The sequence below is a fragment of the Pseudorasbora parva genome, chromosome 19 (assembly GCF_024679245.1).
Source record: "Pseudorasbora parva isolate DD20220531a chromosome 19, ASM2467924v1, whole genome shotgun sequence".
Taxonomy (NCBI): domain Eukaryota; kingdom Metazoa; phylum Chordata; class Actinopteri; order Cypriniformes; family Gobionidae; genus Pseudorasbora; species Pseudorasbora parva.
In genome coordinates this window covers 6,719,388-6,746,575 of record NC_090190.1, presented here as the reverse complement: position 1 = coordinate 6,746,575, position 27,188 = coordinate 6,719,388, and the positions used below count along the sequence as shown (strand labels likewise).

General features: G+C 37.4%; 1 protein-coding gene across 2 annotated transcripts; it reads left to right on the top strand.

Annotated features, from left to right (window-relative positions):
- Positions 1-27,188, top strand: sfpq (splicing factor proline/glutamine-rich). Of its 2 annotated transcripts, XR_010899421.1 has the most exons (12): positions 1-800; positions 1,243-1,431; positions 1,508-1,809; positions 1,893-1,988; positions 2,280-2,476; positions 2,586-2,670; positions 2,751-2,865; positions 2,954-3,002; positions 7,736-7,845; positions 26,561-26,612; positions 26,694-26,772; positions 27,096-27,188. XR_010899421.1 is itself a non-coding variant. In XM_067426659.1 (10 exons), the coding sequence occupies exons 1-10, from the start codon at positions 153-155 to the stop codon at positions 11,732-11,734; spliced, it is 1,911 nt and encodes a 636-aa protein (XP_067282760.1). In that variant the 5' UTR covers positions 1-152; the 3' UTR covers positions 11,735-18,456. The 2 variants fall into 2 exon arrangements, 1 of the variants encoding a protein (XP_067282760.1); XM_067426659.1 differs by lacking the exons at positions 26,561-26,612; positions 26,694-26,772; positions 27,096-27,188 and adding an exon at positions 11,615-18,456.

The window sequence follows — 27,188 nt, the reverse complement described above, 5'->3', positions numbered from 1 at the left end:
CCGACGGCCATTTTACAAAGCCAGGAATCAGCGACCAGGTTGTCTTCTCCTCGTCGGCATCGTATCGTTAGTTTTGAATATATATCGTTATTTAACCAAATCTTTTACTCTCTAAAGGCTTTTTAACTGTTTTCCTGTCCGCTCGTGTGAAAATGTCTCGTGATCGCTCCCGTAACCGTGGAGGATTCCAGCATCGAGGCCGTGGAGGGATGGGGATGCGTGGTGGGATGGGAAACCCTAACTTTCGACATCAAAACCAGCATCCTTATCAAAACCGAGGACCCCATATGGGTGGCGGGTTTAAGCCGAATCAGGGAAACCAGTCCATCCAGGCCTCTACGCCACAGAAGCCGCAGGAACCCAATCAGAACAAGCCAGTGATCCAGTCACCTCCGGCGCAAGGCCCTGGTCTGGCCCAGCAGAGCAACAACAAAGGCCCTTCGCCACAGCAAACCGCCATCGCCGCTCCGCCGAAGATCCAGTCTCCCCCGCCGATCCAGTCTCCACCGCAGATGCAGTCTCCACCACCACTAAAGATACAGTCTCCACCGCCACAGAAGATCCAGCCTCCACCGCCACAGAAAACCCAGCCTCCTCCACCTCAGATGCAGTCTCCACCGCCACAGAATAACGTGAAGAACCCAGACCTCGGTTCCCCACAGAATCAGTTCAGAAAGAACCAACCAAAAGTTGGGATGGGGAACGGTCAAAAACAGGCTGTTCCAATGCAGAAAGAACCGGAAAAGATGCTACCACCGCAACAACAGACTACCACGAGCAACGACGGTTCTCAGCCTCAGGTAAAATAACTTAGTTTTTAGAATAAATAAAATTAAGTGTCGTTTTTAGTGAGAGTGAGGGATATGAGTGTGTCAAAATTATAACGTTGACCATGTCATTCTAAAACATTTTTTTTCAGTAGTACTGTTACTGAGTCTGATCCGCCATTTTGTAGACGCTTAAACAAAGGTTGCACTCCCTACGGGCCGCCCGGTGTTTCGGTAGTTCTGTCCGTACAAGTCATTTTAATTTGTTTGGGCGTTTATTTCGCATTATCAACGTAAACAACGCTATTTGCTACTATTTGGGTGTAGTGTGGCTTGGTTGTTTGATAAATATAGGTCATGATTGTGTTTGCATTGACTGTTCACAAGCATTCTGAAGTAGCGTTGGTTGAGCAATTTGTCTATCGGATTTAGCCCCAGCAGACTTTGTTTTTTATTGTGTAATGTTTGATTTTAGGAATTGAAGGCAACACTGTCTTTGCTTCGCAAACCTGGGGAGAAAACCTACACTCAACGTTGCCGTCTGTTCATTGGAAACCTACCAAACGACATCACTGAACCCGAATTCAGGAAACTGTTTGCAAAGTATGGGGAGCCCAGTGAGATTTTCATCAATCAAAGCAAAGGTTTTGGATTCATCAGACTGGTAAGACTTAACTCCTTTCCGTGTAAGTGTTTTTAGATGTGAATAAGATTTAATTCATTTTTTTTTTTGTCTTTAGGAATCTCGTGCCTTGGCAGAGGTTGCGAAAGCTGAGCTGGATGATATTCCAATGAAAGGCAGACCTCTCAGAGTCCGTTTTGCCACTCATTCTGCTGCGCTTTCGGTGCGCAACTTATCTCCATTTGTGTCCAACGAGCTGCTGGAAGAGGCCTTCTCTCAGTTCGGTGTGGTGGAGAGGGCTGTAGTCATCGTAGATGACCGTGGCCGTTCAACAGGGAAGGGCATTGTTGAGTTCTCTTCCAAACCAGCTGCAAGGAAGGCTATGGATCGTATCAGTGACGGAGTGTTCCTTCTCACAACGTAAGATAAAGTTCTTATAATATGATTGTTAATTTTATTGAATGCACTTGTAGGAAATGTCTCTTTTCTTCATATTTTGCTAGGTCACCCCGTCCAGTTGTAGTTGAATTGCTAGAGCAGTACGATGATGAGGATGGTTTGCCAGAGAAACTTGCACAGAAGAACCCCAGTTATCAAAAGTAAGTTACAAATTATCTTTTTCTTTTACATTCTGTGACTAGAATCAAAGTCTCTTGAGATGAGCAGTCAATTTAGAGCTCTGGTGGTTGCGAACCTTTTTTTATCATGTAAATGAAGTTTGACAGATGGTGTGGCAAGCATTTGGGTGCAGGTGATTTGGTAGCAGTAACAAAGATGTTTATTGTACTGCACATGCCTAGTTTTGTACAGCAGCTTTCTTCTTTCAAATGACCCCACACCTGGTGTATGTCATAATCATGGATTGTTAATGGGCTTTGATTTGTCCTCAGGGAGCGAGATCAGCCTCCTCGTTTTGCCCGTCCTGGAACCTTTGAGTTTGAATACTCCCAGCGTTGGAAGTCCCTTGATGAGATGGAGAAACAACAGAGGCAGCAAGTGGAGAAAAACATCCGTGAGGCCCGTGAGAAGCTGGAAGCGGAGATGGAAGATGCTTATCATGAGCATCAAGCGAACATGCTCCGACAGGGTGAGTACTGTCTCTTAGTAAGTGTATTTGTGTTTGGCTTTTTAACTATGTTGTTTTAATTTAATTATGCGATGAATAATTGTTTTGGGGGTTCATTTTGTTTTTAAAGACCTTCTTAGACGCCAAGAGGAACTTCGTCGGATGGAAGAAATGCACAGTCAGGAGATGCAGAAACGTAAAGAGATGCAACTCAGGTATGTCTGATGATGTGTATTGTGGTGCTGGAAACCCTTGCTGTGATGGTAGTTAACTGACTGGTTGTTCTCTCCCACAGACAGGAAGAGGAACGCCGTAGGAGAGAGGAGGAGATGATGCGGCAGAGGGAGCTTGAAGAACAGATGAGGCGTAAACGTGAGGAGTCCTACAGAATGGGTGGCTTCATGGATAATGTAAGGAATGCTGTTAGAAACCTCTTAGCATTTAAATACTCTATTGGATGAATACTTTCAAATAAAACAATTGTTTTCATTTTTACAGAGAGAGCGGGAGATGAGAATGAACTCTAGTGGAGGCCTGGGGTTGGCTGGTAAGATACATTTTGGATCTGAAAGCTCATAAAATTAAACTGCTGTTGTGTCTATATATATATATATATATATATATATATATATATATATATATATATATATATATATCTTCAGTATAATGTGATCAGAGGGTATGTTGAAAGATGCAACATACTGCAATATGTATCATGTCTTGTACTCTGCAGAAAGGCATCATTAAAATGACTTGTAAACAATGTCATATAATGTTACATATACAGTGAGGAAAAGAAGTATTTGAGCATCCTGCTATTTTGCAAGTTCTTCCACTTGCAAATGGAGGGGTCTGAAATTGTCATTGTAGGTGCATGTCCACTGTGAGACGTAATCTAAATTCAAATCTGGAAATCACATGTATTATTATTTTTTACTATTGATTTGTATGATACAGCTGCAAATAAGTATTTAAACACCGGTCTATCAGCTAGAATTCTGACCCTCAAAGACCTGTTAGTCTGCCTTTAAAATGTCCACCTCCACTCCATTTATTATCCTAAATTAGATGCACCTGTTTAAGGTTTTTAGCTGCATAGACACCTGTCCACCTCATACAATCAGTAAGAATCCAACTACTAACATGGCCAAGACCAAAGAGTTGTCCAAAGACAGTATAGACAACATTGTAGACCTCCACAAGGCTGGAAAGGGCTATGGGGAAGTTGCCAAGCAGCTTGGTGAAAAAATGTCCACTGTTGGAGCAATCATTAGAAAATGGAAGAAGCTAAACATGACTGTCAATATCCCCTGAACTGGGTCTCCATGCAAGATCTCACCTCATGGGGTCTCAATGATCTTAAGAAAGGTAATAAATCAGCCCAGAACTACAATGGAGGAGCTGGTCAATGACCTGAAAAGAGCTGGGACCACCGTTTTCAAGGTCACTGTTGGTAATACATTAAGACTTCATGGTTTGAAATCATGCATGGCACGGAAGGTTCCCCTGCTTAAACCAGCACATGTCCAAGCCTGTCTATGACCATTTGGATGATCCAGAGGAGTCATGGGAAAAAGTCATGTGGTCAGATGAGACCAAAATAGAACTTTTTGGTCATAATTCCACTAAATGTGTTTGGAGGAAGAAGAATGATAATAAGTACCATCCCAAGAACACCACCCCTACTGTGAAGCATGGGGGTGGTAGCATCATGCTTTGGGGGTGTTTTTCTGCACATGGGACAGAGTGACTGCGCTGTATTAAGGAGAGGATGACCGGTGGCATGTATTGCAAGATTTTGGGGAAAGACCTCCGTTAGAGCATTGAAGATGAGTCGAGGCTGGGTCTTCCAACATGACAATGACCCGAAGCACACAGCCAGGATAACCAAGGAGTGGCTCTGTAAGAAGCATATCAAGGTTCTGGCGTGGCCTAGCCAGTCTCCAGACCTAAACCCAATGCAGAATCTTTGGAGGGAGCTCAAACTCAGTGTTTTTCCAGAAACCTGACTGATCTAGAGAAGATCTGTGTGGAGGAGTGGAGTAAAAAACCCTCCTGCAGTGTGTGCAAACCTGGTGAAAAAACTAAAGGAAACATTTGACCTCTGTAATTGCAAACAAAGGCTACCGTACCAAATATTAACATCAATTTTCTCAGGTGTTCAAATACTTATTTGCAGCTAGGGCTGTGTTGAAAAAATTTGATGCACCAATTCTGAATCAATTTTCATATTAATTTCTGAAGATCGATCCGTAACTCAGAGGATCAATTTGATAAGGCCTACATTTTCCCCGTGAATTTTAATTTGCTGCGTCATTGAATTCACGCATGCGCGCGAGGTGGAAGGACATTAAAACAATGAACATGGCAGCTTTGAAAACTCCAGAACCGCCGTGGACAGAGTATACTAGAGTAGGTAAACAAACTCAAGCCGAAGCTCTCGTCACTATGCCACTGTGCTGAAGAAGCGCCGCGGACAGACCGAGTTTTCCCACACTCTTCCTCTTCTCTCGTTACAGCGGCGGTCAGAGAATACTAGTAAGGTAGACGAGTAAACTCTGGCTGCTGGATATGTCAAGAACGCGGCTTACGTCACAGCCGTTCTCACTGCAGCATGCACTTACTGCCAAGGAAGTTGTAATGGCTGGCTTGTCATGACAGCATGCGCCCTCTCCACAGCGCACAGTTGTTCTTTACAACCATCAATACTCCATTAATTTGCAGTTGAATGTCTATAATAATGGTATTAATATGTTGCATAACTACAGTCCTGTAATATTCAGGTAACAGCTGGAAAAAATGCTTTCTTTAAAAACACTTATCGAAATCTCAAAGATTAGATCGAATAATGGTAATCGATTCTTGAAATTTGAATTGAAACCCAGCCCTATTTGCAGCTGTATCATACAAATAAATAGTTAAAAATTCAATACATTGTGATTTCTGGATATATTTATTTAGATTGTTTCCCACAGTGGCCCTAAAGTTATGCATGTCTTTGTTCTCCTATACACAAAGGAAGATATTTGGAAGAATGTTTGTAAGCAGATTTGGCCCCTCCGTGGGCTACTATTAGGAAGAAAATTCTTTGGTAGTCAATGGGGGGGTGAGATTTCTTCCAAATATCTTCATTTGTGTACGGTAAAACAAAGAAATATACAAGTTTGGAACAACTTGAGGGTGAGAATGATGACAGAATTTTCATTTGTGGGTGAACAATCCCTAGACTGGGTAAACCCAGCCTGATCTGCCGGTGATTTGATTTCGCCCTGCAACTCAGTCTGGAAACCTGTACCTTCATTTCTACTGCTTCTATTACACTTTTGTGGGAACCAATCACAGACTGGCTTATCCACCTGGCACGCTTTTGGCGGGTTTAACACGATGACGGATAGATAAGTGATGGGTCATTGCCCGTTGATCATATCTCTTGTGCTCTGATTGGTTGAAGGACTATCCAATTGAATACAGAATCATTTGAATAATGCTCGTTGATCACGCCGCTTGTGCAGTAGACAATACAGAGCAGACCCCCCAGACCAATGTTCAATCATAAATTGAGCTTGGTCTGGTGATAGCCAGACAAAACAGTCCCTTTAAAGGGGGGATGAAATGCTGTTTCATGCATACTGATCTTTTTACACTGTTAAAGACTTGGAATCCCATACTAAACATAGACAAAGTTTCAAAAGTTAAGGTGGACGTTTGATGGGAGTATTTCTTTGTCAAAAATACTACTTCCGGTTAGTCATAAGTTTCGGCAAGTTTTTTGAGATCATGCGTCCCCATTGACGTTAGTGGGGGCGGAATTTCCTTGTATGGGCCTTACGGACAATTCTACCGGAAGCGCGTGAGAGAGAGAGAGGGAGAGAGAGAGCAACAGCCTACGCCCATCAAAGCGCTGGCTTGTAGGATGCTAAACAGGTGATATAACCAGTAGCTACTGACTTACCCACTGATAGGCCGGCGGTCGATCTGTATTAGCACTTTCCTCACGCGACGGGTGAATCACTTTCCTCACTGAGCGACTCACTTTCCTCACGCGGCAGGCGAATCACTTTCCTCACAGAGCGACTCACTTTCCTCACGCGGCGGGCGAATCACTTTCCTCACGCGGCGGGCGAATCACTTTCCTCACGCGGCGGGCGAATCACTTTCCTCACGCGGCGGGCGAATCACTTTCCTCACGCGGCGGGCGAATCACTTTCCTCACTGCAGCGCGCTGCTGCACACGTCATTATTTAGCTCCGCTCACATGACACGCCCCCACCCGCTCGGCTTTTTTCGGAAAGACTCGGAACAGCGCATCTTTCTTATATAATTATAAAAAAAATAAAGACTTTTCGGAGATATGCAGGATGCAATGCTACTCTATAGGTACTCAAGATTGACATGACACTGACTGAAACTGAGTGTTTCACCCCCCCTTTAACTCTATAAAGGCCATTTTGAGATGAGGAAAATGTTTTTACTGATCTCCAATATTTGATGCATGTTTATTAGGTTTCAAAAATTAATTGGAGTAGAAATAATCATGTAATTTAGTTAGTATTAAAGCTTTATTATTATAAAAATGTCCTTGTGTGTGATTAAGGTATTGTATACAAATCAGTTCTTTTTAATCTTCAATATTATAGCAATGAGGTACCAACTGACTCCCCGTATAGTTTACAGCATTGGTTGAGAATTACCTGAATCTTTTGCTGTGAAATCTTTAGATTTTTAGAAAGTAAACCCAAGAATAACTTTTATATTGTTAGTAATATTTCTAGATGAACATGTATTGAACTGAAGCAACTTTGTTTCTTGATTAAACCTAAAATGCTTAAATGTTTTGCCAAATATGATACTAAACGCTTTTGAGGAACATTTACATCTGTCATCCTTGTATTACCTTTTTTGCCTCACAATTAAAACTTCAGATCATGAAACAAAGTATTTAAAAATCATCTTACCAAGACATTAGGGGCACATGCATTTTATGCAAGTAGTCTGCTATACTGTTATACTCGAATTGATTTACATTACACTCTGACAGAAGTTTTTTGTTTGTTTTTTTCTCCTCGATTTTGGTCCTCTGAATAAAGCATTTTTTTCCCTTCTTGAGTATATAATTCTCTATGGGCCATAAAAGCCTAATGTGTTAAATTACTTAATATTTTTCATTTTTATGAAGTTGCGTCAAAGGGCCCAGTAAATTGTTAAAGATTTTTCCATGTCGTATGTCATGCGTTACAGGGCCAATGAAACTAATATATGCCTTTTTAAAAATATAAACAGATATGCCATTTGGGTCATCTAGCCAGAAGTTCCCATTGACTGGAATGAATTTTGAAGGACACCAAGGAATGGGGGGATCAGCAGCAGGGGGCATGGTGTCCAACGAAATGGTAATGTATCCTGAGTTGAAAGCTAGAGTGAATGTGGCGGGTGTATGTGTGTGTATTGAATGCTTGATCGTCTTTGAGTTGCACTATTGTGATTTAATAGGAACTGAGGCCATCTTGTGTTTGATGGTTTATAAGTTGGATGGATTATTAGTTGGCCTGTCAGTGGGAAGTGTGCTTTGATCCCTGGTGTGATTTGATTATAGTTCCTCCATCTAGTGGCAGAAGTTGTCAGCACTCAAGCTCAGCTTCCCTCACTTTTCTTCTGTTGTTGCTTTGCAAGTCTGTCTGTACTAAGGCCCAATAATTTTTATACACCTCCTTACAACATGTTCTTGTAAGTCCTGTCTAAATTGCAAATAAAGACAGGCATGTTTGCACTCTGAAATACCTTTGAAATAGCAATGTGCCCTCTTTTCAAACACAAGGCCTGGTGAAACCGTATGTGGTGAACAATACCCTATAAAATGCTGTGCTGTTTTTGTGGTGAAATACTTTTGTAGTTATTTATTTATTGTAAACTTTTGCAAATCTATGTCAAAGTCATGTCAGTGCTGCGATGGTCATCATATGGAAATGCTATTTCCATGCTTGGAGCTCTTTTTTGTAATTTTGAGAGACTGGGCATTTAGTGCAGATAAACTTGAGCAACTTAATCCTAAAAACAATCATGACATTGTTACAGTGAATGTGGCTGAGCTTTTGAGGAGCTGGTTGGAGGTGTTGGTTGGTTGGCATCCGTTGAATGGTGAGAATGGAGTTGGGTTTGACCCGTATTTGATGATAAGTGATTGGGAGTTTTCTTAAACATGGCACACATTTCCTGATTGTCAAGAAATAATTTTTCTTGTGTGCTTTAGATATTCCTACTATTTTAATTCAAGAGTTTAAGCCATTATATCTTAAGTACAACAGCAGTTTGTATTATGTAATTTTAGTCCATACATTAGGGGTGTGCGATACTGAAACGATACCTCAATATTTTCTGGGATTTTGTCCAACAATGATTAGACGACAGTATTTTGCTGAGTGTGCTATTGTGCTGATACCTTCACAGGTTTAGGACTGTCGTGGACCGCTGACTCCTAACGTTTTTTTTCTTCATATTCTGTGCAGTGGTTCATTCACAGCAGTGACAGAAATTTAGAATTTCTCAGGTTTTTTTACTTTTTATAAGGGCAACTTGTCTAATGTAGTCTATGCATTTGTCAAATTATGATCAATAAATTCAATTAGAATAAGACTTTTTAGTGCTGTAACCAATCGAATGAATCCAGTATCAACTAAATTTGTCTTTGTAATAAAGAGGCAACGGAGGCTGCATTTGAAGTGGCATTTAGATGTACAGTTAAAAGATGAAAAATGTGTTTAACCTGCAGTTACAAATGTGTAAAATGTTTAATTGTTTTTAAAAAGATACTTTAAATATGACACCCATCAGTAGGTGGAGGAAAGTCACTGTTAATGAAGAATCAGAGTCATTTATTCAGTGGTTTTGTTCAAAAGAACAAAATGGCTGTGACTTTCTTATTGAGTGTTATTAATTCGACGGATTCTTTTGGAAAAGAAACACTGCTGTGTTGCTCAGTTATGCTGTGGCCTTCTTTGGAACTCTTTTTGTCTGTGAAATGGAGCAAAATGGCAATATTTAGCATTTAATATTAACGTGTTAAGCGGTTTTATCAAATCAATATACTGATATTTGTTTGGAAAACGGCATTCTTCGTGTGATTTATACTAAAAGGCACCTACTCAATAAAGGGGCTTTTTATGGCAGTTTAATAGTAAATCACGAAATGTGAGGGACATGCTGTCAGATTGCACATCATTAAAATAAAAAAACAATTACAATGTTATTCTAAATGATATCGCACACCCCTTCCATACATATTATCACAGTCCTGTGAATTTCAATTACATGTTTATCTGGCCAAAGCTTTTCCTGGGAAGCTTTGTGTTACAGGAAAGTAATTCAGCAGCAATGCCAGTGCTTTACAATTTGTTGGCTTGTTGAACTTGTTGCCACTGTGCTACTTTGACTTTTGATCACTCCAGTTAACAGGCAGTGATGGGGGGATTGGGGTTTATTTCCAATAGGCTTCTGCAAGTAGAAAATGAGATCTCCACAATTTAAAGAAGAATTTTATGAGTAGAATCTCAAAGTGAAGTCTTAAGAGCATGATCTCATCCTGTTGTCGGATGTAAAGCTCGATAGTGAAACTCAACCCTGGAATTTGCTATTAGCAAAGCAAAAAGGCTTTATGCTGTATTGAAACTGAATGATCTTTTTAAGTGTCTGAAGTCAAGTATTTTGTCTTAAGTTGTATATTTGAATGAACTTTAAGTAAGAAACTCATCTCTTAAAGTCAACATGAAATCAAAATGGACCCCATGTACTTTCTTTAATGAAAGTTAATGTTTTTGTGCATATTATTCTGATGAAGACATTCTGTAATACTTTAACACATAATTATTACTTGCTCCACCTCAAACTATTGTCTTTGTTGGCTGACGTCACTAACACCACCTAAATTTAGGCCTGAGTGAGTGCTGTCTGTCTTGGCCATTTACCTAAAAGTCCTGCCTTAGAAGATATATTGTTCTATGTTAATTATTGTTCGGCTTAGCAATGATGCTTTACAGAACAACAATGGGTTGCAGTTAGTTTCATCTTGACTTTAAGTGATCAGCCATTTTTGCAGATTAAAAATTGGACCCTCAACAACTGAATGGAGTGGCAGTTCTTTTCACGGATTGCCAATGTTCTGTCAATGCAAAAGTAGCAATGTTCAGTGTTAACATTAACAACCCTATGCTTTCACAGTTTTTAAAGAATTATGATCATCTCAAATCTGTAACCTTTCGATTCACTGCATCACTGTGTTAGTCTAGATGGACTAAACTTTTCAGTTGAACTTTGAAAAAAAGATCAAATAGGAAAAGGCTGTTTGCATTTTGACTGCAAACTCAAAATGCCTTTTGTCACATTTGCAGACAGTCTATTTCATCCAACGAACAATCACGACTGCATGTTCTGACAAGTGTCTTAGCCTGTTTCATATGACCGTCGTAATAACAATATACATTTAAGGACATTTTTAAAATTAAACTAATGGCTAAATAGTTCGCAAAAGTGAGAATTTTTTACAGAATGTTTTTTTCTGAAATCACCAGATCTCTTTTAATGTAAAAAAAACAAAAAAAAAACAGTTACCAGTTTTTCAATGGCGAGTTTGTATAATAGTGAAGTAAAACTATTCATAAATACTTAATGCTTATGTTCAGAAATTAATTGATTACATTTAATTTTGCATTCATTATGTAGGAGTTTGTAACTGCCCATATGGCTAAGAGGGTTTTTGTCTAGAAAAGTACAAACCTCTGGCAAAATAAGTCTGGGGCATCCAACGTTAAGCTCAACTTGGACGTGATTTCGTTTTTAAATCTCCCATGCAAATGGGGCTAATATTACTATCCTGCAGAATTTCTTAGCAGCGCTATTGGAATGCAATGTAATGGTATTTGACTAATGAATACATTACCCTCTCTTCCTTTTCCTATGTCACCTCTGGCACCTGTGGATCTGCGTGTTGGAACTGTTTCGCCGGTTGTTTTCCTTGGATCCCACTTAAATAATACTTTGATCAAATATGAACTCATGGAACTCGTTACCCTTTGCTTTTCTCCCATACCCATGGATGTAAACTCCATAATTTCTACAAAACGTAACCCCCCTCCCCGACTGATACATAACTGAACATGGTCCTTGTAGCGCAATGAGCGTTTCCAGCAAGGTGGGCCAGGTGGTCCAAGGGGCATGGGTGCTGGAAACCCAGGATTTGGCAGGGTCCGTGAGGAATATGATGGATCTGCCAAGAAGCCACGCTTCTGATCTGGCACTTTAAAAGCAAAGTTTGTATGTGGAATTCCAGAGGCTCAATTCTGGAGTCACAATTGATGTATTTAAGTTTAAAGAATTTTCTTGCAATTTTAGCCTGAAAGCTCATCCCATTTGTGGCAAGATTTTTTTCGTATTTTTATTTTGTATTCTTAATAGGTTTAATAAAACCATTGATGTCAGCACTGGCTTAGTGCTGCCAACATGTAATCCCCTTTCTTATTAGTCTTTATCTTGTCATGTTACTTGTGTTATGCTGGTGAATATTGTAAATTTGTTCTGACCTTTCTATGGCTGTGTTCTGTGCCATTCACATTTAAACTACTACATGTACATTTTCAATAAAGAGTGCAGTTGGTTCTCCTAAACCCCAATCAGGTGTTGTTGGCACAATGTTTAATTTTGTAATGAGTCGGGTATCTTAACACCTGACATGCATAGGCATCTAGTACATTTTCTTCATCTTAAAGATCGTTGCTTGGAGTTGTACATCTGTAGGAGACCTTTAGGGCTGCCCCCGGCTAAAGCTTTTTCTAGTGGACTAGTAGTCGTTCATTCAAGCTGTTAGATATGATTTTAATGCACAACGTGGAGGCATAGAACCGTCCAAAGCGAAGTGGGGATGTTTGCAGTGCAATATTTAACTAGATGGGTAAAGCTGGGGGGGGTGGATTTGTCATCCACGGCTTGTAGATCTAGCGTTTTGTCTGCTTTTAATCAGACACAGAGATACATTTATTTGAATAAATTAATTCTAGCGTTTATTTGAATTATTCAGGGATGCCTACCTGCGTCTGTTCGGCTTCTCTCTATTAGCTAGGTCGCTTTGAGTAAAATTACTTGAAATTAGCAATGAGTATATCGGATGTATTTCTCTTAGCTGTATGACCAAAGATTATTTTAAGATGTATCCGCTGTTATCAGGAATAAATGCAAGTGAGCGGCATGCAGTAAGCGTGCTAATAATGGCACCCATTTATCTACGTTAATGTTAGAGCAAATTGCCATGTAATGTGGCAACTGACATGTTTCAAATGATGGGCAAACATTTAGATTTCCTGCCCGACATACTGTAATTACCCCAAGGACCCACCATTAACAATGTCCCGCACAAGACTGCGCAACTTCACTTCCTGTGAAGGGTTTTTCCAGCGAACCAATTAATGCAATTTGTCGTCTATTTGGGGGCAGCCCTAGATAACTTGTTATAAGTTTAGATGTATCGTTGACATTGAACGACCTAGGCTGCGTTCCACTCCAATTTATGCCCTTCATTTGCTAACCTCCCTCCATCTTGTGGACTCGAATGTGCGTCATTGCTTAAATTGCACGAGTGCCCACTACTGGTAGAATAAGATTTTTACATGGATTTAAATGGAACACTAAGCCCATGTTCACTTGGAATTTACTTGCTTATTATTTAAACCCCCTTTTTTATGAATTAATTTAATGCCATTCTGTAAACATTTAAGTTCTTGTTGGAGAAAATATAAAATCCTATAGGTGTTTGAGCTGTTGGAGAAAAATAAAATTACACAAACCAAAAAAATCAATAGTATAAATTGTCTGTGAACATAAGGTAGCTGCAGGTATTATGCAATTAAATCTCAGCATGGTTAATATATTATACTTGTGCGGTTTTTAATTATCTTAAATGCAATCTGCTGTGAAGTTACAATCAAGTTTAATTGTGGGATAGAGCTGCTTGGTGTACATCGGAGTAGACTGTCTAAATCGAGGGGGCTAAATAAATGCTATTAACTTAACCAAGTGGAACACACTTAAAAATGATGGCAGGAATTTCCACGAAGGGAAGTGCTTGGGGAAGTTTGCGAGTGTCTAAAAGCGAAGTGGAACGCAGCCATAAGTTCAATATGGATTGCTGATGTGATTTATAAAAATAAAAACATAATTATGGAAGTAGAGCTTAAACAATCTGACTTGGTTTCGTTAGGCCATTACATACTCCGCAAGAACAGAGAAAAAAGTTTGCACCTTGTTCTCGACATCATCTGAGCAGAACTTTTTTCTTGTAGGTATTGTGTGATTGGTTTAAAAGAGAAACTTAAAGTGGACGGGGTTAATGCAGCCACATATTTGGCACTTGCTTTTCTTGTGAAAATATGGACCGTCCTGGCCAGAATAAACTTTGTTCTCGTTCTTACCACCTCGAGAAAACAAACAAATGTATTTGTTCTTGCAGAGTATGTACAAAGCTTTATAAATAAGACCCAAGATGGTTCCACCCAGAACACGCATTGTGTTGCTTTCAATCATAAATTATTGTAAAACCATTTTTTAACAAGGTTAAATGCCTTGACATTAGTGTTAACTGTGAAGTGCAATCACAGAAAAATTCTTATTCTGCTCATTTATTTCATTTTATTTCATTTATTTTTTTCTTACCCTCCATCCAGTTAATAGTGACACAGCAGTAGTTTTGTTTTTTTGGAGGTTTTTTTTTTTTTTTTTGGTGGAATGTCACTGGTGCGATTAGTGTCACCAATTGTAATTGAGGAAAAAATGACATGTTTCCAGTGCAATCCAACTTTCATCTTCCAGTGATTGGATGAACCAATAATCCTAACCTGAGCTCACACCATTGATTAAGATGTGAGCCATTTGGGATGCTTATACAGATCAATGTTTGAATGCTTCCTAGTGATTGCAGTTTTTGGGAAATCAACATTTTTACCGGCTTTTTGCAGTTGGACATGGTTATCCCCGATGAAAGAGTGGAATCACACGGATATCATAGACGAACATTTTTGGCTTTTGACGGAATCCTTGGAAACTTGAACAGAGTTCTTCTAAATAATTTGTCGCATTCACAAGTATGGTTGCAACGGTATACCTGTATGACGGTTTATCACAATATTGACATGTACGATTATCATATTGTGAGAATTAGCTTTCACTGTTTTGGGTGGAAAAATGAAATCAGATTTCACCTCCCCTACTGCACACACGTATGTCAATGTCCTGACACGCGCACACACAAGACAAGAACGTCCTGTCTTTGTGGCTGCGTATCTGATCCCTAGTTGCGCCAGTCTCGTGCGCACAGTTCTTTCGCTCTTGAACAAACATTAAGAACAATACGGAATGCTGCCAAATTGTCAGTTTTGTTGAGTATTCTCATAATAGCAGTCTTAAAATAGTTAAACAACGTCTTAAATGAACGTGAGAAAATGAGGCACATGACTGCGCGTCAGATCCGCGTCATAATCGGCGGCAGCCGAATTTATAGTGACAGCATCACTGATGAACAAAGAAATAACGGGATCAGAGAAAAGATGATTAATCTATATTCAATGTATTATTTATGCAGTTAAGAAAGCTGTTTGATAACTATTACATTTCGGTATATGTCTAACAGGGATGGCCAGCAGTAAATATAAAAAAAAAATGTATAATGAGTTTATTTAAAGATTGGTTTAACTTCACTTAAATAAAATAAAAAATGTATAGCCTTATAAATGTTGTAATTGGGTAGATTTCATTTATACTGCATTGTAATGTAATTAATGTTTAATAGAGACATTGTTGTCAGTGATACTGGCCTTCATTCATAAAAAGATGCCATTACAACACATTTAAAATATGCTGTCTTGAAATTGTTTCTACATTCATTTGGAGAGTAACTGAAATTACAATATCAAAATATAAAAAAAATCCAAAAATATTAAATGTTGGTTTATTTTCTAATCTAAAGAGAAATAGCATTCCTTATTTTGTTAAAATGGGGCGCTCCCCCCCGATATAATAAATCACGTGTTAAATAAAAAAACATCAGTTTCATTTATTGATGGGTCATTGTAGCTGATGATTATAATAATAACAAACAGAGCACAACACAAAAAAAAATTATACCGTAAGCCGTGAAACCTATTATCGAGACAATTATCATACCATGAAAATCTCATACTGTTACAGTGCCTGGTCAGTTTTATAAAACCAAAAGGGGTTGGAGAAGCCAATTTATCAGAATTTGTTCTTGGATTGCAATCCAATTTCTCAATCGAAACAAACACTACAAATATGAAGTATCCTTTTTAAAATTATACTGCTGAAATTGTTAGGCGTGCATCTTGAAAATACAGTACTGATATATTTTAAGATCTATCAGTACAAGTTGCTTTGTCAAATCAGCTCAATTATACATTTTTTGAAGGGACTAGGCTTAAGCCTTGTCTTTGAAATTGGGGACTTATGATTTGACATGATCTTATTTTATGAGGTGTATCAATACATTTTACAAAATTATATAGGATAAGAAAATGCCATTTATTCTGAGTGAGCTGCTGTAGGGAAGTGCAAGATCTAAATTGTCGTAAACATGAAGACATGCTTCAAACAAGCTCATAATCGTAGATCGACACAGCTTGCTCTGACATTCGAGATGAGAGAATTTTACATATGGTACAGGTAATTTAACTTTAACGAGGGACTATTGTAATGGGCAAATCAAATTTAATAACTGTGAAGAGTGAAATTCTCCAAACTCTTACCTTTTAGTCTGCTTTTTTGCTTTAAGAAACGATTGTTTAGAATGTAATGTTTATATTTTAACTCATTTTTTGTACAAAATTTTACAGCCTACCCTACAAGGATACGTTCAGTCGACTAACTGCAGAGATTACAGGGACATGGATACTTATTCGCCATGTAGCATGTTTCTTGTAGTGATTTAATTTTTACCATTTTAGGAATATCCTTTTCTAGTTCCAATGGCTGACTATAAAATAAAATCTTATATTGCTACACTCATCTATTCTTGAAAGCGCATAGTTTGTGGTGGAATTTTGTTTAGTGTAGTAACCACACCACTGCATTGTTTCAGTTGATTGTATTTCAATTTGCCAGTCAATAGCAAATCAATTTGCATAGTTAGTGGCATTTTTAAATGTGCCAAGACAATAAAATTGCTTGCTTTGCTTTACCTTCCATGTCGTTGTATGATTTGAGAGGTGCTGCATAACATGTTATTTCTGTAAATTAGCAAAATCTCAATGACAACCATTAGAAATCATCGGAGTAAGGCCAGTTGCAGTTTACATTGTGCACCTTTAATACAATGAGCAACAAATTAAATACAAATTTCTAGAAATAGTTTACTTATATTTGTCGGGCACTTGACTAACAATTATAACATTGCACAATTTATATTAAAAGCTTGACTTAATTGTAATATCACTGATTAATTTAAAGTATTTCTTTTTTGAAGAAACCCATATTGGCGTCAACATGTCCCACAAAGACAGTATTTAGGAATGGGTGATATACCAATTAAATTCATCTTCCTTTAACAAGTTACTGTTAAAACTGTCAAATTTTTCTTCTAGCGCACATTCTGCTGCTGTCAAAGCTGGAGAAAGAAGTAAATCATTTGACAATCATTTCATTATTAAATTTGTATCTAGTAATTATTAATATAATTGTTAAATTAATTTCGTTGCACTTTGCATGAGACCTACATTTTGGGCATTTGTAATTTACACGTTTCTGTAAATTTCCTTATTCCTGACCCATGCCATTGGTCTTTTACAATTCACTGTATTTGGCTATTGCCTTTGGAGTGAGGACACGGCTACACATTAGCTTGATTTCTTCTACTTTCTTAAATTTTCTACACTTAAAATGTAATTGTACTGTAATTAAAACAAATATTTCTTCATTTTATCGCCATGTTGTAATATGAGTTTTTATTGCTAGTGTACATTTAAGATAGTTTTGCATTTAAATCACATGGCTTATGTAATTTTAGCATCAAGAATGGAGCTGGAAAAAGGTAATTTCACATACAGATTTCCCCAGATACACTGGTAAAATGTATTGTCTCTTGTGTTGGTTTTCTATACATTTTTTTCCTTAACAGGTTTGTTCGTGACTTCTGAAGTGTCTTCAAGTTTGGAACGGTTTTGGATTTTAGCCATTTATCCACTATTAAGCCGCAATACGACATGCCAATGGACAGTTCACCAGCTGTCGAATGTATAATGCTCACAAAATGGCAGAAGAATTTTTAGAATATCCAGCTTTAGTCTGATTTGCTGGCTTTTAATTTTCAGGGTTTATATTGGGGTCCTTTTTTATCAGTCTACCTGGAAATATTTACAATTTTCCATGCTTCCTCAATGAGCCCTTTAAAGGAAGAGCTAGTCGCTGGATTTGCCAAAGATTGTAATGGTCAAGGCATTAAAACTTCAAGAGCTTTGTTTGAGACGCATGGTAGCAAGTAGACAAGTCATTGACCACACCCCAGTATGTTACGTCTTGTTTTTTGTTTTTTAGTTGTTTTTTTAAAAGCACCATGTTAAAACAGACCATGGTTGGTCACTTCATGTCAGTTTGTCACCTCTTTTGCTCTAGGTCATCTGTTTGTTTGTTTTTTTGCCAGAATGAATGTGAGCCTAATCTACTACAATATGACATTTATGGTATGTAACAATTTATTTATCCTTGACCAAATCCTAATTAGCCTGTTTGTCCAATGTTTATTTTGCTTCATTACAATTATTAGTGTGACTTCTTACATCTTTGTGTCCCAAAGTTAGAGTATTGGTGTTAAGTTCTAGGGCAGTATTCATGAAAGATAGAAAATCGTTTTTCATAGTTTATTTTTATAGTTAGAAAAAGTTTAGAAATATTGTTCAATATTTTATCCAAAAAACTTATATTAAAAGTGCTATTTTTTTCTTAAGATTAATCCGATTACATTTTTTTTTTTACATTTGAATTAAAATAAACTCTTACAGTTAGGAAACCTTTCACTTTCACAAGGTAAGACCGCACACACACGGATACAGGATGCGTTCCAGGTCTTGACTATGAGCTGCCTACGGCCAGCACGAGACGCTCGGGTCAGTTGACCGAACTGTCATTAGCCTGATCAGGTACAGAATCGACAGGCATGCATAAACTGCCTCAGACCACCAAATTAAAATAGTTTTGCGTCAAATGCATATAATTGTCAATAGTCAAAATGCTGGTTTTGGCGAGCATCTATATATCCGTCTTGAGATGGGCTCTTTAAAAATATAAGCACTTTTTTTTTTAACTGATGCGGCTGCAGATTACAGTAATCTACCGGCAGGGCAGAAAAACAAAAAACAGCTTTTGAGTTGTTTTAATCCAAGATAATTAGTGAGTCCACCATAAAAATTACAGGAAAAAATCTTAAATATCTAAGAACTTGGAATTTATCTTGTGTAATTCTTGTGTTCCAGTTCTTAAGAATTTGTATTAATTTCAGATTTGTTAATCTGACCATAGGTCTTAATTCTAGAATTAAATGATTGTAGTCCATAGTTCCAAGATGGCCACTATTTTTTGTTCTATTATGTGGTTACTTTTTTAGCAACTTAAGGGACTAAACTTTAGTTTAGACTACTTTTGCTAGACTGCATTGTTGAGGTTCAAGACATTTTTGCCATATTTAGTTTTATTTTAGTGAATATTGGTTCAGTGAGAGATCTTTGTGTAATTCAAAAATGATTGTGGAATTCAAATTGATTTATGAATCTAATCAAACCATCAAATTGCAGAAGCTGATTTCTTCAAGAAACAAGTGATCTACCATATGAGAGCTGAGGATTGCCCTTAATGTTGGCAACTTGGGGATTTTGTTTTGCCCTGTAAAGTAGTAAATTCACATTCACTCTAGTTCAATTTGTAAGCTTTGAAGAAGATCAACTGCTTGATCATTAGAGATGCATGGATCAGTTCTGACGGCACCTGAATCCCCTGTTAAAAATAAATTATCCAATCGAATGGCTGATTGCAACCCTCTCATTCATAAAGATGGGCAGCGACATATGTGCAGTTCGCGTTCTGCTGATGCATTCATTATGAAACGGATGTAATGAACATAGTGGAATCGTTGTCATTTAGAAACACGATCACGTGGGTGTTTGAATCGTGATTGGGATCTTTTAACGATTAATCGTGCATCTCTAGCCTCAAGGAAGGAAGTTAATGGTATACATTTTAAAGAAGTCAAGTCTTTAAAGTCCCATTAATCATTTCACACATCACAATAACGGTGATGCATGTGCAAACTCTGTTCATGCTGGTCGCATCCAGTAGCTTATTTCTTCAGCAAGCTGACGCGAGTGAAACTTCAATGGTCAGTGTTGAATCAGCTTTTTTTCATAAAAAATAGACTTCGTTTATATTACTAACTGATGCCGCGCTCTCCCCTCTAAAACAAATGTAATTCAAGTATTTCATTATGTTGGAAAACAAATTATAAATTATTCTGCTATGTGTGTGTATTTTTACTTAAAGGGGTCATTAACTGGCTTTTTTTTATATATATACTGTTGTCAACGTATGACAGTTGTGTGGTTTTCACATTCAAAAATATAATAAGTAATGAGCTATTTTCTACTCTGGTGAAACATTTGGTTTTTATGGGCATGCCCCATTAAAGACTTGGAAGTAAACACCCATTGCGATGATTGAGTAACAGTTTTGCATATTATAAGGAGCCTATGCTCCCGTCATTACACGTGAGGAATTTTTGAAAACTTCCAATGTGGAGAAACAGAAACCTGAATGATACGTCAACAGGTCTCGCAAAATATCTTTAGACTAAAACAAACAGAATTTATCTCTCTTCCACCTGCAATTAATTGGAATGTCATGTTTTATTTAGCCCGCCCGATCGGCGGATATAACTGTGAGCCGTGCATTTCACTGTTTAAGTTCAAGCCCTGAAGCCCATAAGCTTTATTGCTTGGAAATTCGATCTGATTTCGCACCAAAAAGACTTGTTATTTATCTAATATCATTGCATGCACGAGTCTGTGGGCGGGCTACAGAATGAGGTGTATGTTCTTGAGGCAGTGTGTATGTCTTTACTACACTGATGTCACGGGGACGCACATTTGCAGATCGATTGCTAAGCCAGCTGCCAATAAAGGCTTTTCTTTGCGTAACGAGGACGTTTTCTGCTCTGACACTTTTCTGTTCATCCACAACAGGATATTCTTATTACCATGATCTTTTATATATCAAAAGCTCAGGGAAAGTTGATTTCTCAATTCATGACCCCTTTAAACCTATCAAGTTAAGCAATGTCTCTCGTAGGTTTTTTTTATTTATTTTTTATTAAATTTATAATGACCACTAAAATGTGCTGTAGGCATGTTTTCCTAGAAGAGATGTATACGTTTTCAACAACAATCTCATCCACCTGCAATTTTTGCAATATTATTTTTATTACTTGACCTGTGGATTATCAATGTCTGGATACAACCGCGACCCGTGCATCTCTTCTATGCCTAGTAAAAAAAAAACGCAATCTGTTATTTTGGGAAGACTACTCTAAACCAACCAGTCAGTTTCTAAATTAACTTAAACATTCAGTGTGTAAACAAAGACAGGAGGTCTGTTTTGAAGTTAATTTAAATTATTGGCCACCTTGAAAAAAAACCTTAGAATGTATGGGAAGTTTTCTCCTTCCCACCTGAAGCTATTGTAAGCTAGTTTCTTTGATATTAGCAGGAAGAGAAAGATAAAAAAATAACTGGCTTCTCAATTGTCAAGAACACTACATCACCTCCAGGCTTGGTAAGTGCAAAATGCATGATTATTTTTACAGTCTGCCAAGTCCTGCAATCAAACCATTTTAATGTGTTTGATAATGATTAGGGAATTATTTATTTTCTTTATCAATTTGGCTTCACAGTTTCCTACTATCCACCTTATTTTTAACCCAAGAGGGGACATGGCCATTGTTACTTGAATGTGTTGAGGCTTCCAGGTCCAGGAGGCTTCCATTATTTTGATTTATTGTAATTATAAACACTGGCGTGTAGCGTAACTAACTTTACCATTTACAGCATTTTGACGTTCTTGTAGATATTTCTCTATAGCAGCAAATTAATCGGAAGTCTCTGCACATTCACAGAAAATTGCTTAATAAGGTGGATTTTAACACACTGGGAGAAGAGGGACTGGGGGTACTGATCAACTTCAGACCATATTTAAAGAGATGGTCACTCCATGAAAATGACTCGGCCTTGTGTCATTCCAAACCTATGATTAACCTAAAATTTCACTTTTCAAGTCAACTGGTCAATGTGGCAAATTAGTGTCTTTATCAGTGTCAAATCATTGAAATATATGTTTAACATTTTTATTGATAGATGTTTTTCAGGATTCTTTAAGTAGAAAGTTAAAAACAGAATTTATTTAAGTTTAAATGGTTGTATATCTAAAGTATTCAAATACAGACATGAATGAGTGGAATGGCCAATCATGATTTTATATCTCTCTCAGAGATGCCTGCACAAAGTTCTCGTACCATTCCTGATTTCTAACACACACTCTCTGGTTTCAGCACATTCTTGCAGCTGCTGCTCAGTGTTTTTCCATCGCTTCTGTTTCGGATCGAAATTTACCTGCATAGACCCTTCCCTCGATGAAATCACGACAGAAATGGTTAAAAGTGAAGAAAAGTGATGAATGAAATGGCCAATGATGTGCTAAAAACACATGGTTTTCCGTTTGCGTCATCAAAAAGATCTCTTGTTTACAGGCATCTGCGGAAATGACCAAAAACACTGTCATGCCAGGCCAGTAGTTAGTGAGGGCTAGTCAGTTAGTCAATAGTAGTTAGTCAATTTGTAAATAAATGACTCCTATAGACTGAACTATGCTTGTGCATGATGTTACAAATTTGAGGTTTTGTAGTTTACACAGCGGAAACCGGTATTAACAAAAACTTGATTTTGACGCCCGCTTTGAAAAGTTTCGCTTTCAGGCCCCAAAAACACCATAGTCATGTAAATGAATGGCCAAAACACACATTTTTAGTTGAAAAATATCTTGTGTAAAAAGCATCTTAATATCAGGCGTATATGGGGTTTGGAGTGACACAAGAGATTATATGACACTTTTCATTTTTGGTTAAATATTTGACTATCCAGCTTGGAGCCATTGGAATCATTTTTTATATAGTCTATAAATCAAGACGCACATTTTTAAAGTGAATAAATTCCTTGCTTTAATTTAAACATCTCGTAGGAGTTCACACAGAGGATGTCAACTTTTGTCCGTTTTTTGACATCCCCTGTATGTAGTTAGCACTGTACGCTGGGACCATGGATTTCCATAAACTATTTATGGTGTGACTCAGACTCTATGGTTAAGACTTAATGTTTTTCCCCTTGGCAGAATACAGTGGAAACTTGCCTTTTTCAGTCTCCTGAGATTTTAGCAACATGGCAAGAGCTTGTCTCTGTCTGTACTGTTATTGAGTGAATGGTGGTGCTATAGCTGAGCATTAGGGGCCAGTGTCCAGCTTACCCACAGACCCCAGCAGTTGGTAACATTGAGGATTAGTTCTACAGATCAGTGGACAGTTGAGCCTGGACTTATTTGCATCAAGAGGTGTGCTTGCATATCACCGGAAAAGGTAAGTGATCTTGTCTTTGTTCCATGAAAATAAAGTACTTCTTCTTTCATCAGTTGTGTTGAAATACTACCAATGTTCTGGCATCACACTCCTGAAAATGGATTCACAGTGCAGAAATTGTTTTTGTAAGCAATATTTGAAATGTGTTTGGTACTTTGGCTCCCTCTGTGTGTATTTTAGCTGCTCTGTAATGTCTTCCACACAGTAGCTGTCTTCAGGGACCAGGCGTCATGCATTTAGGCACTGCACATTAATGAAATATCAAGCACCTCACGATCGAGGGGGTGGTGGCATTCTATCGACTCAATGTACTGTGAGAAGCAATATTTTCTTTCTGCTTGGGCAGGGATGAAAGCAAATATGGTCTGTTTATGAAGGTTACGGTGCTGAGAACTATAATCTGAATAGAACTGTTCAGATAATCTTATTTTCAGTTCACTTTTTTGATTTTAGTTAAAGGTGCAGTGTCTATTATTTGAGGATCTATTCACAAATGCAATATAATATAAGTGTTTTCAGTGGTGTATAAAGAAAGACCTTACGTAATGAACCGTTGTTTTATCTAATAATGATCCATTTCTATCTCCATACACCGTGGGTCCCCTTACAGTGAAGTCACCATTTTGTGCCTCATGTTTCTACAGTAGCCCTAAAGGACAAACTTCTCTACAGAGCGTTAGCTACTCTGCTGTCTCTGACAATGACATATTTGTCCTGTGCCGGCCACCGTAGTTTCTCTGTGCTTTGAAAGGGAGGGGTGGGTGGTTGCAATTCACAACCTCACCACTAGATGTTGCTGAAATGTACACTGTGCACCTTTAAAAGGCACAAGAAGTTTCACGGTTTTGTGTGAGGACTTTCTAAACATGATTTTCCTTTTGGAACAGACTCTTCAGGAAAAAATTTGATTACCTATTTTCTTTTTTGTATACCATATTTGACTTTTCCCCCATTATTAATGAATGGAAAATAGCAACATTTGTCTTTAATAAATCACAGTTTTCTTAAAGAAATTTGGAAGCTGTAATGAAGTAAAATCTGACACGATTGCTTGTATATACACATACGAACACCTATCTTTCTGAAGTTTGGTGTTTGTAAGGGTTGTTTTTTTTTTTCCTATGACCAAGGCTGTTTTTTTTTGTTTTTGTTTTTTTTATCAAAATCCAGTGAGTACAGTAATGTGAAATTTACTATTTAAAATAATTCTTATTTTAATGTATTTGTAAATGTAATTTATTCCTGATAACAAAGCTGAATCATTCCTCCAGTCTTTAGTGTCATATAATCCTTCAGAAATCATTCTAATATGCTAATTTATTAACTTTTTTTTTAATAATGCATTTAAGAATACTTTGCCCATAATCTGTATAAAATGCTCAACACTGCTGTGTTCTGCGTCAAAGGGACACGCAAACAAACCACGCTAATGAAGTTTTTAAAATGCCCCAAACAGCCATTAATTTTTTGTAATCTCAATGTTGTTCATCTAAGCACCTAATACTTTAAAGACTTAATAGGCTATTTATTTTCAAACTTGAAAATTTTTATATTTTAATCTGGACTACATGCCCTAATAATGTTCTTCTTATTTGATATAGTTCAGTGAAACTTTGAGACGTACAGCTTCATTAGTTAACATGTTAATTCATTATTACTATACTAAAAATGAAAAATACTTCATTATTCCAAGTAATGTTAATTTCTTATTGTTTATTAATAACATTGCTAAAATCAAAATAACTTATTTAATTGACCTAAGATTAAACCTACAATGATCAGTTGTATTTCTTAACTGACTTTCTGTAACAAATGTAGCTAAATGAGACCGTATTGTATTTTGTTACCTGTTGTTGTTTATAGCCTAATTCTTGAAAGAATGCATAGGATTGTACTTATATATTTTTGGTGCATTGTATTATTGTATTTAAACATTCAGGTATTTTTTTATATTACAAAGAGTTCTTAAACCTATTATATATGACAACACTTTTTTGCAGCTTATTTCAATATCGTGATAATACCGTATACCGTGATAAAAGCTTCATCAGTTAATTGCAACATGAAAAATTGATACTGGCACATGCCCAGTATTCTTTGGATAGGTCATAAGAACGCAATTTTATATATAAAACAATATAAGGCTTTCCTGTCACTGTCGATTTTATTTTGTCTGTATTTTGTAGTTTCTCTGTTGACAAATTTTGGGTGACGTTTGGATTATTTTATTTTACAGTTTCTATTAATTCAGCTTTATTGTCTGATGCCAAGCATATTAGATTCAACGACAACCCAGCAGACTTTTCCCACTCGTACTCTCTGGACTATCAACATGGTCTGTTGTCATTGCAACAAATCACTAATTGGATAGCCTAGATTTTTTTGTTTTTTTAATTTAGTTTTTTTGTCTTGTTGCGAAAATGCATCCATGTCAGTGCAAGTCATTTTTCTTTCTCTCTCTCTCTCATGTCAAACCTGGCAGTCTATCCAGTCTGTTTACTTCATAACTATTTGGTATATTTTTAAATCACAGAAATGCTGCCTCCACTCTTTATGAACTATCCTATGTGGACTGGGGTGGGACATACTCTGGGTAATCAAAATGCTTTAAAGTCCATTTTCTTTGGTGTTTTCACAAATCTATTGTGCTCTTTTATTCTTCACAAAAGTATTGCACTCATTCTCCAGCAGTGTATCACAGCCATGTTACTAAACACTGAACAGACTCTGTTAATGGTGCCCTAAATTCACTCTGGTCAGTGTGTGTGCGCATATTCCTGCTCCCGTTGATGATCGGAGCGGATCTTTACAACATATGTATAATGCTGGATCAGCATTTTGACTGTCTGGATGTATGTGTAGGTGTCTGTTTATCTACACTGTGATCCATTCGCCTTGGTCCCAACCTGTCATTTTGATAACCCTAGTATGGGCCATGAGTTTTCCGCTCTATGGAGTGTGATGCCAGAACTACCCCTTTGACCTAATGGCTGCCTCAGAGAGGCAGATCTTTAACCCAACATCCTTATCTTTTAGAAATCTGCGATCGTGTTTGAGGTTGTGTTGTCTGTATTGAAATGAGTCCAAGTGTCATTTACATTGTCAGTTAGTGATCTGTACCACAACTGTGTTTTGCATGAAGTAATATATGCTCTTTAGCAGTATATTTAAAAAAAATGTGTAACTTGAATATTCCTAACCACTTACTTGCACATTGTGCTTTATTTATTTTTTTCATGATGGGAAATTTTGGTTTTGGAAAGAACTAAAGTAGCTATGCCTCCTTTGTTTTCCATTTTCATGTATGTAGTATTAGATGTTGTTCATGAGAATAGTCACTTAAGGACTGTGTATTGGTTTACTTCTGTATCCTCACTGTCGTTCTCTTACTGCAGGGGCCTCAGGTGATTGAAGGGGGTTAAGAAGCATCAAACCGTTTCAGAATGGGTAAGCATTCACCAAAGACGATAAGCAAGCAGTTATCCTGCATTTATGTGTGTGATGGAGTGAAAAGTTTTTGTCTTTTAGATCAACCAAGGAACCTGTTCTCTGAACTACTGACTTGTTCGGTACGGGATGTTCCTCCACAGTGAGCCATAATGTGCAGGTCTGTGATGTTATAATAGAACAAAATATTTTATATATTTGTGTGTAAATTAATGTAGAAACTACAAATGGTTAATGCCATTTTTTTATTTGGCACAAAGTAATTCTAGCCGTTCAGCATTACAGTATAATTGAAAGTTTTAAATTAAGTGGACTTTAAGGTTTACACCATTTTGCTTACCGTTATATTTCTCAATTTTAATATTGTGTAATGTAATTTAACTACAAGTTACTTGGTGTTAAATCTTTGTTTCCAATCCAAGATGAGTGCTGTTATGGAACCAGATTACTAATTGAAACCTTATTTTTCTTTGTCCTGTATAGTCCTGTGGGAGTGACGTACAGATGAGACGTGACGGGGCAGCTGGGAAGTCTCAAGTGGACACATCATGATTTTATCCATTTTTTTTTTTTTTT

Coding starts and splice junctions, on each gene's coding strand:
- sfpq (XM_067426659.1), top strand. CDS start 153: ATGTCTCGTGATCGCTCCCGTAACCGTGGAGGATTCCAGCATCGAGGC. Junction 1,432..1,507: donor GTTTTGGATTCATCAGACTG/GTAAGACTTAAC, acceptor TTTTGTCTTTAG/GAATCTCGTGCCTTGGCAGA. Junction 7,846..11,614: donor GCATGGTGTCCAACGAAATG/GTAATGTATCCT, acceptor TGGTCCTTGTAG/CGCAATGAGCGTTTCCAGCA.